This window comes from Athene noctua, chromosome 1 (genome assembly GCF_965140245.1).
Source record: "Athene noctua chromosome 1, bAthNoc1.hap1.1, whole genome shotgun sequence".
Taxonomy (NCBI): Eukaryota; Metazoa; Chordata; class Aves; order Strigiformes; family Strigidae; genus Athene; species Athene noctua.
The window spans coordinates 255,442,694-255,457,555 of NC_134037.1; the positions used below are offsets into that span (position 1 = coordinate 255,442,694).

Consider the following 14,862-nt stretch of genomic DNA (forward strand, 5'->3'; position numbering starts at 1 on the left):
GGGCTGTATTGGCAAGTAGCCTGAGGAAGTTTAGGAATATGGAGTTCACAAGACCAAGGCCCACCATTCAAGGTGGTCTCATAACAGACCTCACAGGAGTTTCTCTTTATTAGCATCATTGTTTTCTGTAGAACACATGTGTGTGTCCCTTACTAGCTGCAGTGGGAACCCATTTTACTATGGAACATCTAGTTATAATAAGAACCAGTCAATTCTACATTGAACTCCTCTGCCAAAATTCTTTGGATTGGTATTTTGTTGTGGTAATACTCCTGAATTACAAGCATCAATGTATATCTGGCTCCATATGACCCACAGGACATCAAACAGTCTTCTTAAGGGCTTAAGGTGCCTAATTTAGAGGCATTTATGGGAAAAGAAGAGCCATAGAAAGAAATGGCCACTCAGTGTTCTCCCGGCAGCTTGTACCATTATTTCAGACTTTTTTTGATTTGGAAGTGTTTTATGCACTTAGCACCAAGTCTAAATAAAAAGCCTTAGGTCTTGTGAGCTACTGAAGTTTTTAAGGCCAGATGTGCTCGAGGAAATTAAATACTCTGCTAGTTGTAAGAGATGCTGATGTGTAGCTTCAAAAATTGGGAAAGGAAGGTGGATGAGGGTTGAGGGCACTTCAGCGCCATGGCTTGAAGGACTGAGCAGATGTGGAATTAGTAGTTAGTTCTGCCATAAGCTATTAGTAATTGACTCTTAGGATGGAATTTAGCTGAGCAGCTGCAAATGTCTCCATCTGAGGCAGTCACCCAGGGGTCCCCATATAATCAGTGCAGAGAAATGGGCATTTCCAAGGCCTTATTTGTCTAGCATACATATCCTTCACGGGGGCAAATGAATTGTGATTCAAAAGGGCCCATTTCTCTCCCTTGTCTATGATTTTACACTAATCTAATGTAAGCATAAATTCTATAGCACAAGAATACTCCTTTCTTAGTTTTTTGCTTGTACTTGAGATGATTAAAAGAATATAACAGTCAAATAATATTGCAAGTCAGACAATGTTTTTCCATGAGGTTAACTGGTTTTACAGCACTCTGGTCTGTTAAAATTGGAAACAGTGTATGTACTGTGTCATTCACTGCTGAAACCAGTTAAAATCTAACTACATAAAACCAGAGGAACATAGCTGCAAATGAAGTCATTAGCATTTTGTTCCTGATGAGATTGAGATTGTTTGTGCTTGTGGATGCCGCTGCTGGTTAGACTGATTGAGCCTCCATAATAGACTTGGATTTCTGCACGTGGAGAGATGTGGAGGTTACTTGTGACCAAAACACTGTTCCACAGTAGATGTGAAATGAGGTCCTGCAAGAATTCATATAGTTTTGAAATTAGAAAACATAAAATGGAAAGTCCTTGGGGTGACATATTTTTACTCCTATAGACCTGGTTTTGGATTTCTGGACCTCTCTGCTTGTACTGTGTGGAAAGGCTGTACCGCTACATCCGCAGCAATAAACCAGTCACAATAACTTCAGTGATAAGTCATCCCTCCAATGTCCTTGAAGTAAGGATGATGAAGGACAACTTTAAAGCAAGGCCTGGTCAGGTGAGTTAATGAGCCCTTAGAAAAATCACTGCTGTTTTTGTAGAATTGTCTATAGGGATCACTTTCACTTTGTCTGTACTAAGAATGTTTTGAACATTTCTTTTTCTATCATTTTGTTTTCTCTGGCTGATTTTTGTTACAGTATGTTATTCTACACTGTCCAAGAGTGTCTGCACTGGAAAGCCATCCATTCACCCTTACAATGGTAAGAAATACAATTTTTTTCCTTACTTTCTCTTTTATTTATATTTGGTAAGCAAATGGTCTTTATTTCCTTGAAGGAGAAAATTCCCTCCAGAAGAGTTTATGTTTCATTTATGAGGGTATCAATGAATATGAAATGGCATGATTATTATGTATGACAGTACTCAATACATATTTAATTTTCTCTGCTGTTGAAAAAATGAAAAGGGGCACTTTTTTCAAAGTCTTCCATAAATGAAAAACAATAATAAATTAATAAAATCCATATGATTTTGATCATTGTTGCATATAAGAGGTTTCAGCCATTTTTGTAGATCTTAATGCAGAATGAGCACAAATTGTAATGAATTTTCTGTCGTCTTTCCTATTCAATGAAAAGATGTTCCTGCCACTGCCTTTTCCAAAGTTAGAAAAACATCAAGCTTAAAAAAGAAGCTTCTGCAATAGTCTTCTGCTTTATCATTATATTAAGAGATATATTGTTGACTTAAAGTGATATACGAGTGAAATCATACAACATTGGGATTATTACTTACTCAGCTCAATTGATCTAGAATGGGAACTGGACCTCATGGAGACAGAATGAAATAAAGTGAAACTGTATATAAATATACCTGAAGTTCTTCAGGAGTGAGCAGTGCAGAAGCCTGAAATGTGCTAACAAAAAATCACTGTACTGCACTGGCTGTGTTGTTATAAAAAGCAGAGTCTAAGGTTGAGTATTGGTGGCAGCCTTTTCCTTCCAAAGGGAATTGGCTTTAGGATTGCCTGAAATGGATATTCTTCTTCAAGAAGACCTTGGAGATAAATATTCACATTTGATTCTTTCCTTTGGATTGGTAGCTGGTACTTTATTCTTACTGAATTTTACCTAGTGCTATGGAACAGCTGAGATGTTTTACTGTTACCAGAAATTCAGAGGGCACAACTACCTCTTGTCCACTTTCAGTTCTTTGGTTTTGTGGGGTGTTTTGGTTTTTGTTTGTTTGGGTTTTTTAATTATTTCTCTCTGAGCCAAGCCAGGAGGCAGGTACTGTCACAGGGGAACCCACACTTAATTCCACCCAAAATCAATTTTGTGATGTAAATCTGGGAGTAAATTTCACTTAAGGGAAGCTGGCTCTGTATAGCTTGGTGAAGCAGTATCGGTGCTTGCATAGTCTGATCATTGCAGTTTTCCTGGCTATTCACTTTGCTGGTAGAAAGCAAAGGCGTGTGTTATTTATCCGTTGCTAACTCCAGTAGGCAGTTTTTAAGGCACATAAAGATAACTAGATATGCAGCATTGAAAAATTATCTGCATTGAATATGATTTTATAGCTATGTGGCAGCTGGTTTCTGTGCAGAATGATTCAATCCGTATTTATATTTTTTATTAGTTTAGCGATAAGAAGATAAATTTAAAGAACATAGCATAAATCTCAGTTTGCTCTTTACACTCATTTGGCCCTAGCATAACTATATTTAATAAAGTTAGACCTGTTCTATACCACTGGACCATCTTATTTAAACATTAATCTCAAAACATCATGTTCTTAATTTCTGACTGTCCATCTCAGTGGAAATTACAATAATTATAATAATTTGATCATTAGCAGGAATTGCACAGTTTGGAGACTCTTCTTGTATTTAGGACGCTGCTAAAAAAGTGAAATAATGTGATTCAAATTTCCAGAAATAATGTCATCAAAGAATATTAGGCCTGTTTCAGTAGTCTCTTCTCTGGCAAAATATCTTATTTGTTATGATGAGAATTTTTGTCAGAAAAGAGACTGCTGACATGGACATACTGCGTGAGATCATAGAATGAAGTTGAATAAGATGTTTTATTGAAGTCAGATTCTTTGTATGAGTTGATTTCATCCAATATTTAAAATGGCATACTATAATAATAAATGTTATGAAAAGTTATTTTTGCATTAGAACTTCTAGATCTAGGAGCTATGGAAAATAGATCTCTTGTGAGTCTGAGTTTTCTTAGCGAATATCAGTAACTCGTTTGTATTCAGATAATATGAAGTATATTTCAGATACATAAGTCTAGTTGATAAATTAGTTTGTGTAATTTTTACAGTCACATATTAAATATGTCACATTAGAAGTAGCAATTTCCATTCATGCACAATGCATTATATTTTAAGTATGTAATAGCAGACCAGGCAATTCCTGTTCATTCTTAATGCTTTACACTTTAAAGTACAGTGATATTCTTCAGCATAACAGCATATCCTTCAGGATCACATGCATATTTGAACTATTACAAGATATGAAGTTACCACTGAGTTACTGAGCTTCATTTTTATTGCCACAAACACGTTTCAGTAGAACATTAACTATGATGGAGAAATGCTGTTATGGGGTAAATGGCTGGTTTACTGCATAATGAGGATATGCAATACTTAGGTTTATTACAATCTTTTTGCCCAGCCTAAGCAGGGGACAGTCTTTTCCACATGTCTTTCTAGGTCATAGAATATGCCTTGGGCTGCTGTCCAGAAAGCTTTTTTTTGTTGCTGTTGTTTAATATGATGCCAGACATGGGACTGTGCCTATAGAGAGTGTAGGCAATAGCTTAACTCAGTATTTTTTCTCCTTCCATCTGACCTACTTGTAGTTACCAAGCAAGATGGAACACTACTGCTGCTTCTTTTGTTGGGTGATGATAATCCCTGGGTTATTTTTCTAGGCTGGTGTAGGAGCATGGGGCTCAGAGCCAGAGAAAGAGCAGCACAAGGGGCACATGGGGCTTTGGATACTGGATGCACAGTGCAGCAATGACCACAGCAAAGTGAGGGGGAAGACTGCACCCTTCCTTCTGTCTCTTGTCCTGCTTAGGATCATAGAATCACATAATGGTTTGGTTTGGAAGGGACCTCCAAAGATCATCTAGTCCAATAAGCAGGAGCATCTTCAACTCGATCAGGTTGCTCAGAGCCCCGTCCAACCGGGCCTTGAATGTTTCCAGGGATGGGGCATCTACCACCTCTCCGGGCAACCTGTTCCAGTGTTTCACCACTTTTACTGTAAAGAATTTCTTCCTTATATCTAGTCTGCATCTACCCTCTTTTAGTTTAAAGCCACTACCCCATGTCCTATCACAGCAGGCGCTACTAAAAAGTCTGTCCCCAGGCTCTATGTGATGTCCTGTCTAAGCTGATGAAACATCTCACTGCGCTTGGATTATGCTTAAAAGACAAGAAGTGACCAGTTCAGGCATATATTTATACTCTTAAGTGAGGACTATAAGCAAAAGTGGAAAGGAAGGCGTGAGTCAGCGTGAAGGAGTCATGAATATATTTTACTAGTCCCTTCCCTTTTCAAGATTGTGTAATATTTACAGTTTAGCTCAATTTCTTACATAACGCTGGGGTGGAGGAAAACACTTAGAGGCTGTGCAAAGGGCCTGAACCCACTCCCATTGCACTCTGGCAAAGCTCCCACATGTTTCAGTTGGAGCCAGAGGGAGCTCTGAATTGTAACCAAGTGAGCATAAAGAGGTAGGCATTGTTCAGAAATGTGTACAGTGATATTTATTTTCTTACCCTTGTCAACTGAAAGTGTTCTCATCCCTGCTGATGGAAGGAATGAGTAGAAGGCACTGGTGGAAAATGCACACAGGAATTTGGGGAAGCAAAATCCATGTTGCTCTGAACTCAGAGCTGCCAGTTTGGCTTCTTTGCTAACCTGTGACCTGGCTGTGCCGTCAGAGGCTTCATGCACAGAATCACAAAATGGTTGAGGTTGGAAGGGACCTCTGGAGGAGATCATCCTGTCCAAACGCCCCTGCTCAAGCAGGGCCACCTAGACCCAGTAGCCCATGACCATGTCCAGATGGCTTTTGAATGTCTCCAGGGATGGAGACTCCACAGCCTCCCTGGGCAACTGATTTCAGTGCTTGGTCACCCTCACAGTAAGAAAGTGTTTCCTGATGTTCAGAGGGAACCTCCTGTATTTCAATTAGTGCCCATTGCCTCTGGTCCTGTCCCTGGGCAGCACTGAAAAGAGCTTGGCTCCATCCTCTTTGCAGCTTCTCTTCAGGTATTTATATGCATTGATAAGGTCCCCTTGAGCCTTCTCTTCTCTAGGCTGAACAGTTTGAGCTCTCCCAGCCTTTCTTTGTAGGAGACATGTTCCAGGCCCTTAATCATCTTCATGGCCCTTGGTTGGACTCTCCCCAGTATGTTCATGTCTCTCTTGTAGTGAGGACCCCAGAACTGGACACAGTGCTCCAAGCATGGTCTCACCAGTGCTGAATAAAGAGGAAGGATCACCTCCCTCGACCTGCTGGCAGTGTCACTTGTAACACTCTGAAGTGCAGGCACTCGGAGATCCCAATTTCTCTCATGATCAGTGTGAAAGCTGGCATTTTTAAACTAAATTTTTGAAATGTGCTTCCACTGTTTTTTATTCACTAGTGACTTTGTATTCACTGGAGTGACTCCTTGATTTTGTTATCCGTTAGAAAATCTGGGAAGGGTATTGAAGGTATGACCAAATGTCTGGGATTTCTGCAGGTGTCCTGCTGGCCAGTTCTAGGTAGTTCATAGTGGGCTACTTGCTTCATGTTGTATTCATTGCCCCGTTGTCTTTGATTTCTAACAAAATGTGTTCTTTTTAACATGTTTTACCATGCTTCTTTCACCAGTTCCTATACACAACTGTACACAGCTGTTACTGTGCTGTCTAAAACAGTGTGAGTAACGTTTTCGGTCCTGTATGCCCTTGCATCCAATCTACTTATTTTAGATAGGACACTATTGCATCTTACAATTGAATCTGAGCAGAATACAGACAGCTCCAAGATATTTTGATCTGTAGTGGGGAGAAATATTTTCTGTAAGTAAATATTTTAGTTGAGGGTTTGTAAAGGGACAAAGGATTTTTGTGTATTTCTCGATGAATTCTTCTAAGGAGATCTGTCTTTAAGACCAAGTGCACAATATGATATGGAGATCAGACCATCCAAAGAAACATCAGAAATGTTCCCTTTAGAGCCCTGCTTCCCAAGACTGATGTTTCTTTTGTGGAAGAAAGAGTGAAACTCATTTGCTGTGGAATAGAGTTTAAATGTCATTGTCTATAACAATCTTTAAAGCCCTTGGAAAAGAAAACAAGCCTTAGCAATAGTAGCAGTAGTAGGAATGGTCCTTCTGTAAAGTTCATATAACCAAAACGTTGCTTCCCCTCTTTAGTATACAAAGCTCCACCTCTTATCAAAACTAAGAATAAACACTAGTTTATGGAGATTCTTCCGTCTTTTTTTTTTTTTTTTTTTATATATATTTTGGAAAGTGTTTGCTTTCTCTGACCATTCAGGTTGTTCTTTGCTTTAACCTGTATGAACAAGGCGAGATTAAGGCTTGCAGTTTATGCTAGCATTGGTTTTCTTTTCTACTCCATCTTCTGTGTTTCACGTGATATTGAGTCCATTCTCTTTCCAGATGCTTAACCACACTACTGAGTATTTGCAGCCTCATGAAACCACAGCATTCACCATTTATGGTTGCACACTTCCATTTTTTGCTGATGAATGATTTCAGAAGTAGATTCCCATTTAGAATATATACTAATTTCTTACAAGAGAAGTCACTTTTTCTTCCTTGTGTTTGGAATTTCTTGCATTGGCATGCAATGATTGGCAGTAAGCCTCATGGAAATAGCCTTGTGTTTTGCAGATGTTAAGTACTTCAGAAGATGTGCTGGATCCTTTCATGTGGTCTCTGCTGAATCTACTACAGAGTCAATGCAAGCCAGAAACTCTCACAAACTGCAGTTTAGACAGCTTGGCTACCAAAAGGCTGGTGTCTACTCCCAGCACCTCATAAGGCTTGGTAACCTTGTTGTTTTAGTAGTGTTGATTTGCTTGTGGCAAAGAATGTAGGGAACAATTACATCAGTTCATGTGGAACCTAGTGTGGAAGACCTCAAAATAAGGACAAAACCAAGAGACAAATTCTTCTAAATTTGGAGATGGCTCAGATCCGAGATTTGGTGAAACTTCTGCTCTGCAACAAACATCCACAAATGCAGGATCAAATGATCTGTTATTCCAAATTCATGCCAGTTTTGGTTGTCACTAGCTGCTGTCATGCTCACATTTCGCCTTGGAACTGAAATCTGTGTTGCACAAAGATAGGAGATACTGTTCTATCACCGTGTTGTGATTTCAGAGCTCACTTAAACTGCTCTCTGAATAGCTTAAAGTTTTTAAGATCCTTCCTTTGGTGCACTGTTCTTTCAGTGGGTACCTCTCTAAACTAGAACTACCACCTCTGAGGAGAAAAAAACCCTTAGTCCCGATGGTGTAATACATGCAATAGTGAACTGAGTCTTTCATCAAAGCTTCTTTACTCCTGCCTTTTACGGTGGTGGCAATGGAGAAGAGCCTAGCAGGTGCTGTGGTGATTGAATGAGTCTGTTTGCAGTATCCTCTTTTCTGAAGTTGAACTGCTGATGGAAAGTCTTCAGTAAGTTCTGTTTTATGAAAACAACATAGATCTGCTGTTTGGAATACTGTTTTTTTTTTCAGCTAAAATATTTGGTCTTAAAGGATGGTCCTCTTCAATTTCTGACAATTGAGTGTGTATAATAAATTGTCTTTTCAGGTATGTTGATACCTCACAAGGTGTCTGAAGTATTACTTTAGCACCCAAGACATGAGACATAAGAGTTTTAGGCATTATAGGTAGACACTGAGACAACACCTCCTCTATACTGGCACTCCTGCCATGCAAAACAGACAAAGGGGAGTGCTTTTGGCTACTCCATATTTCTGTAGTATGGGGACAAGAGACACTTTCCAGACATATTTACGGCAGGAGTCAAACTTAAATCCTCGGAATCACATGATTGCATTGACTAGAGAAGGTGCTAGAGAGGAGGGAGAGTCTTTAGGAGTTTCTGAGAACTGAATTTTGCACTCTGTAGTTCCTGTCTAGTGATTTCAGTGACCCAACCACAATTCCTCCACATTCTTCACTGAAGTCACTCAGACAAATAATCCATACTGAATTTCTCTGAGACTCAGGACATCATTTTTTTGGAAGTGATAAAACAATAAATCTCGGCCCACTAAGCTTAGGCTCTTCAGGCAGAGGAAGAGCATTTCCTGGTCTGTATTAGGTCAACCTTCACTGACTGACTTGACAGAGATTTAATTCCTTTCTCCATTGTTCTTCCTGACCCAGCACCATTGGTGGAATGCCCCTTCCCATTCTGCAGCTCCACTTCAAGCATCCAGAATCCCTTCTGGAAACAATTAAAAAGCCACCTTTAACACGAAGACGTTAATCTACATTGTAAGAAGTTGACTGTCTATGTAGAAAGAGTACTGCCTCTTCTGCCCTTGTGAACAGTGCAACCTTAAACATTTTGGATAAATGTCCTTGTACTTTACTCATATCTATAAAGCTGTCCAGAACCTTATTTGTTTTTCCAAGAGATATATACCCTGCACTTGATGTCTGTTGTCTTTTCAGATTAATACTGGCTTAGTTGAAGTTGTCCTTTGGTGACTTTTTTTAATTAACACATACCTGTATCCCAAGATACTTGTTGATACTCAGATGCAGGTAACTTGCATAAACTCTCGTTGAGCTCTCTCTGCCTCTCTGTTTGAGCTGTACTCTGCATATCCACTGATTAGTAGCTTCATGAGATGGAGTTAATAGAGGCAGATGGCATGGAAGTGGCACATACAAAGCAAAAAATAAAACCAAAACAAAGAACCCAAAGCAAAGATTCCAGCCTTCAGCCTCCAAAGACTTTATCTGCTTTATATTAACATGAGTTAATATAACTGCTGCGTCAGATCCTCCAAAGAGTTTTGGCTCTTCATTCAGTGTTTAGATCCTAGTTCTGGTAGCAGGTCAGCAGATATCAACTACCCGCAACAGGAAACTAGAAGTTTTCTCCTGTGTTATAACGTGTGCTGACCTCCTCTACTTCAGTGTTGAATAACAAATCTGTTTTTAAATCCCATTGAAATAGATGCTGTAAGAGTCTGTAATAAAAAGCTCCAAGAAGTTCTGCCATTTTTCTGGTTCTCCATCTTTTTGTGCAGATGATTAATTTGAAGCAGATCACATCAGGAGAATTTGTAGTGCGACACCTTTCTTTCCTTCCACATATAGTTCTGTATGAGTAAGAAAAGAAAAAAATCTGGAGGAAGTTGAATTCTCTGCTCATATACATGGATGGTCAAATCTGTGGCATGACATTTATGACATGTAGCAAGTTAGGGGGCCAGTATGTGTGTGTTTTTTGATAAGTAAAAGCTGAGTTTTGAGGACCGTAGAGGACAAGTTTGCATATGCAGATACTCAGATCCGTAGACAAAATTCAAATGTATATTACTGACGGAGAATACTTGGTGTGATTAGTATCCAAATTAAAATTCTATAAAGTAGTAAATACTGAAGCCCAGGGAGAGAAACTCTTATGTCCATTAATCATCTCAGAATAGGTAGAAGAATTATATGAAAGAAGTTTCTGGATGCACATAACAACTTACAGTACTGTACCTAAATGTCTCTGAGCTATTACTTATTAATGCATTTTCTACTGTTAAGGTTCTTGGTTTGGTTTGATTTTTTGTAGATTTTGTTTTCCTTGTTACCTCCACACCTGTGTTTACATTCATTTGGTATCTGGATTTAGGCATGATGGGATTGCAAGACGATGGCCCTGATCTGCACATTTACATTTTGGGGCTTGATGCCTTGTCAGAAAGGTCTCAGCAAATAATACATGAGTATAAGCACTGTCATGAGTAAAACATTTGCTTTTGTAAGGGAAGCCCCAGAGTTCATTTGAAATCGGTGATGGTATTAACAATCTAGCACTGAAGTTTTAGCTTTAGGCTTCTTTTAAGCAGGAAATTTTGTATTGTGCAAGGAGCAAAACTGGAGATGATGGAGAAACACATGTCCTGTACTGTAAACTTGAGAAATAAACTATCCACAACAGGAAAAGCCTAGGGGCCAAATTCTGAAATACTTCATTAAAAAAAAAAAATAAATAAAAGTTGAATAGTTGTTGGAAGTTTGCCTGAGTAAAAAGCATGTAAGGACATCAAGAGCTAAGTTCATACTGACAGATAAATACAATAAAAACAAAATCTAACATGATGACATTCTAATAAGATTTGTTAAATATCTTGTACAAATGGTTATGAAACTTGTCATTATGGGATGATTTACAGAGCATTTAGGGAAATGCAGATATTGTGAAGTGTCTTGCTGGCAAACTAACGAAATCCCTAGAGCTTGTCTGCTCTTCATAGAAGTAGGAAATCTAGCAGCTGTTTGACAAAGAATATAAGTAAAACAAAAATAGAATAGATTAATATTTCAGATGCCTTTAGTACTTCCTTAGACATGTTTTGTTGGTTTGGGGCTTTATAGTTTTGGGTTCTGTATAAAAACCCTAAGTAAACCTTCACTTACATTTAAACTTACAGATCTGCGTCTTTTGGATCAAGGGAACACAGAAGTTGTTACATTCCAGTTCACTAAGTCCTGAGTTGTCCTTCAGCAGATACTTCATATAGGTGTCAGATCTCTCTCATGAAGGTGTGGGTTTTTTGATATGATGAAAGTAAATTACCAGTATATAACAAGCATCTACTGACTTTAGCAAAGTGTGTTTTCTCCCATTAGAAGTAGTGCTTCAAGGTTAGCTGCTAGATCAGGTTAGAGAAAAGTCTAGGAAGTGTAGGAGACTGTCAAAATGAAAAAACAAAACAAAACAGACCAAGCACAACTTTTAAGCATGAATACAGTTAGCATGTGGACAAAATATTAGAGGAAGTGAAATGCCCTGATTCTTGCTGTCCTAAAATTAAGACCAGCTGACTGGCTGGGATCTGTGCTTTGGCCTGGCAAAATATTGTGTGTGCTGGTAGGGTAGTTTGGAGGGACACAGCGTTCCTCAAGCTGTTGATGATCCAACTAGAAAACCTATCGACCCTTTGATGGTTCTTTCCACAAGTGTCTCACACCACTGGGAGCCAGTTAACATGTGTCTGGAGATGGGCCATAGTTTCTGCTCAGGGGTGGTGGAGAGGGAGCCTTTTGTGCCATTCAGTTTCCTTGTTCACGCATTTGTCAGCTCAGCAGCTGCATTTGTGTTTTGCTGATTAAGGATACCAATTAAACTCGGACACCAGAGTGAAAAGAGTAGGCTTGTTTTACTGGTGATAACTAAATGATATAACGAGGTAATACAGAAAACATACAGTAAGAAAGGACAGAATGGTGCACTTAAATAGGAAAATACAGGGTAATGCATCACATCATTACTACACGAGAGAGAGAACAGTGATTAAGAAAGATCCCTCACCACTCGCACACGTTACCATCACCCAGCCCCGCAGTGGCTGGGCAGCCCCGGTTACAGCGAGGGTTTGGGGAGCCTGTCCCGGCAAGGGGGAAATCCTGCGTGTGCGTCCACCCATAGGTGAGGCTGCCAAAGTCGCTGTGAGCGGGCCCAGCCTTATATACCCCAAAATCTGCAAGCCAGAATAACTGGCACCTTTGCTTTGAGTGGAAAATATCTGGTGTCACTTTCCAATTCGATTCCCCCAGAGCCTGGCCAGGGCTCAAGGGAGAACCTAAGGGAGTTTCCCTGCTTATGTCATTTATGTTCTTTTTAGAATAAGGCCACACATCTGGTCTCATGGCCAGACAGCCAGCTTCATAGCCTTGTTAACTTACCCCTACACAAAGAAGAAGAAGAAAGATACATTCAGGATAGACATGTTTTCATTACATTAATCATCAGTAATGAGTATATGATATCTAAGCTACATCTTTCGTTAATGAGCATACATATTTTGCTAATGACTACATGCTAAGTTAGCAGTTTGGCTCGGGGCCTGTTGTTCAGGCTTCGATACTTCAACACTTTAGCACTTTTTATATCAGAATAAGTGGCTTGTTATAACTTAGTACAATACCTATTAGCATAATGGTTATAAAATATACAGGACTCATCTGTAGGTCAGCTCTGGCTTGAGCCAGTTGTCCCAGCCTTAGCACTTCAGTTTGTCAGTTCAACCCTTGGAGGACTTGGAGAGGCAGCCTTAGGCAGAAGCACTGCTCTACTCCTTCAGGGACAAAGGCTTGCATCCTGAGCATCCCATAAGGTTGTGGTTTGCTTTTTCCACTATCTAGCAACTTGAAATGCATAAATTATACAGGCTGAATAATGCTAGGATTGTAAGATTTTTACTGTGTAATAGGGAGTCAGACTTGATGATCCCTGTGGGTTACTTCCAAGTTGTGCGTTCTGTGATTCTATGAAACGTAATGTGTCTGCTGGGGTAAAAGGGTAGTCAGCAACTTTTTTACCTTGGTTAAGCAGCAGAGCCTAATATATACTGACTAGTCTGTCGAAGTGTTTTTTTGTGGTGCATTGATAGCAGCAATAGAGCAGCAGTTGGGCCATTACAGACTTACTAGAAAACAAATAAAGTAATTTCATATTATTTGTTCAACAACGTATATATTTTATGCAACATTATATGTATTTTACACTTACAGCTATTGGTCTATTTACAATCCTAAGACATCTATTACAGTAAAGATTTGTGTTTTCTTATGGTGCAAGAATAAAATAAAGGAACAAATGCTTATAGACTGTGACCTAAAAAACCCAACTGTTTTGAACGCTGAGAGTAATTTAACGACTGAGACTTGCAGGGACTGAAGTAGCAAATGCTGAACTACAGACTCAGGAATTAATGGGTGTGGGTTTGTGGTTTATGTTACAGAAGAAGTTAGACCTCAGATGACCAGAATGATCCTTCTTGGCACTGCAGCTGACCAGTGATGCATCCTGAGCATCCCACAGTGTTATGGTGTGTTTTTTCCTCTAGCTAGACTGCAGGTGTTTGGGATTGTACAACAAGGAATATAAAGGAATGGAAAGCGAAAGGGAAAAGTGTTTGGAATATGTTTCTGCAGCTGGGCTGCTTACAAGGAGTCAGCTCTGCAATGGGAGGGCTCTGGCTGAAGCAATGAGTATTCAAGGCATGGTGGTCTCGCCTTGATCATCCAGACACCCTTGATACTTAAATCATGTTCTGTGGTTAGGATTTCCCCACATTCAGAGATGTTATAATGTCTGCTGATGTCTGACAGTTAAATTAGGATAGGTGTAAGGCCAAGTCTCTAACAGAGAAAGCTTTTAGACAAAATCCAGTCTGTAAAGTAACATGAAAGAGAAAATTAAACAGAGCCGTTTTAGAGAATCTAGCCTTGAGGCTGAGATGTGTTTAAAAGAGTAACTCCGCAGATTAACTTTTTTTTCCTCTGAAATTTGCTTCTTATGGGATTCATTAGTTAAAACAGGGGTAGCCCAGTGTAACAGAGTTCACCTCCTATGAATCAGACTGAAGTCTCGCTACTATTTTCTGGCTACCTTTATATAGCATGCCTGTGTTTGTCATCACTCCTCTTCATTTTCTAATGTTAGGATGAATCATTTTAGGAATGTTTATATCAGTTCTGTATGAAACCAGACAAGCTACAGCTTACTGAGCTTCCGAGGTTCACATTTTCTTGTCAGTTGAGAAGGTTGAAAACCTGTTTTTTTTTCCCTCTTCTACATAAGGGAAAATAAATTGATTGTGTTTAGTTCTTCCCACCCCCCAGCCCAGTTCTGCCTTTTTCCCAAACAAGCTAATGTGTTTTTCAAACACACTTTAATGTGTTTTTCTTGATCTGTGTAAGGATTCGTCTGAGTCTGGAGCAAGGATGTGCTGATGAAATGGCGTTCGTGGTTCAGCTGGTTCACCCTGGCAGGCAGGCAGACAGAGGCATGGGAACAGATCAGGGGCTCAGCAGTGTTTCCAGTCCCTGCCAGGATATCTGGAAATTCATATTAGGATCTTATCATGGCTTTTTCCCCAAAGTGAAAGCCTTCTTTGAAGGGGTTTCCCTTTATTTAAACAAACTCCACAATGAACTTTTTAGTACCCAAAATGAGACAAAGATGAGGTTCGCTTTGTTCTTCTAGCTGTGGCACAGATCTTTGTAATTTTGGACACTATTCAGGCCATCTACTACAGCATGAAACACAGAAGTTGGTGT

At 39.5% G+C, this 14,862-nt stretch overlaps 1 protein-coding gene across 2 annotated transcripts in view; it reads left to right on the forward strand.

Annotated features, from left to right (window-relative positions):
* The window catches only part of NOX4 (NADPH oxidase 4), a 108,006-nt gene that overhangs the window by 29,447 nt on the left and 63,697 nt on the right, over window positions 1-14,862 (forward strand). For both annotated transcript variants that reach the window (XM_074932587.1, XM_074932594.1), the window contains exons 10-11: window positions 1,400-1,564; window positions 1,707-1,769. In XM_074932587.1, coding sequence (XP_074788688.1) covers window positions 1,400-1,564; window positions 1,707-1,769 — 228 coding nt within the window. The remainder of the gene's footprint in view (window positions 1-1,399; window positions 1,565-1,706; window positions 1,770-14,862) is intronic.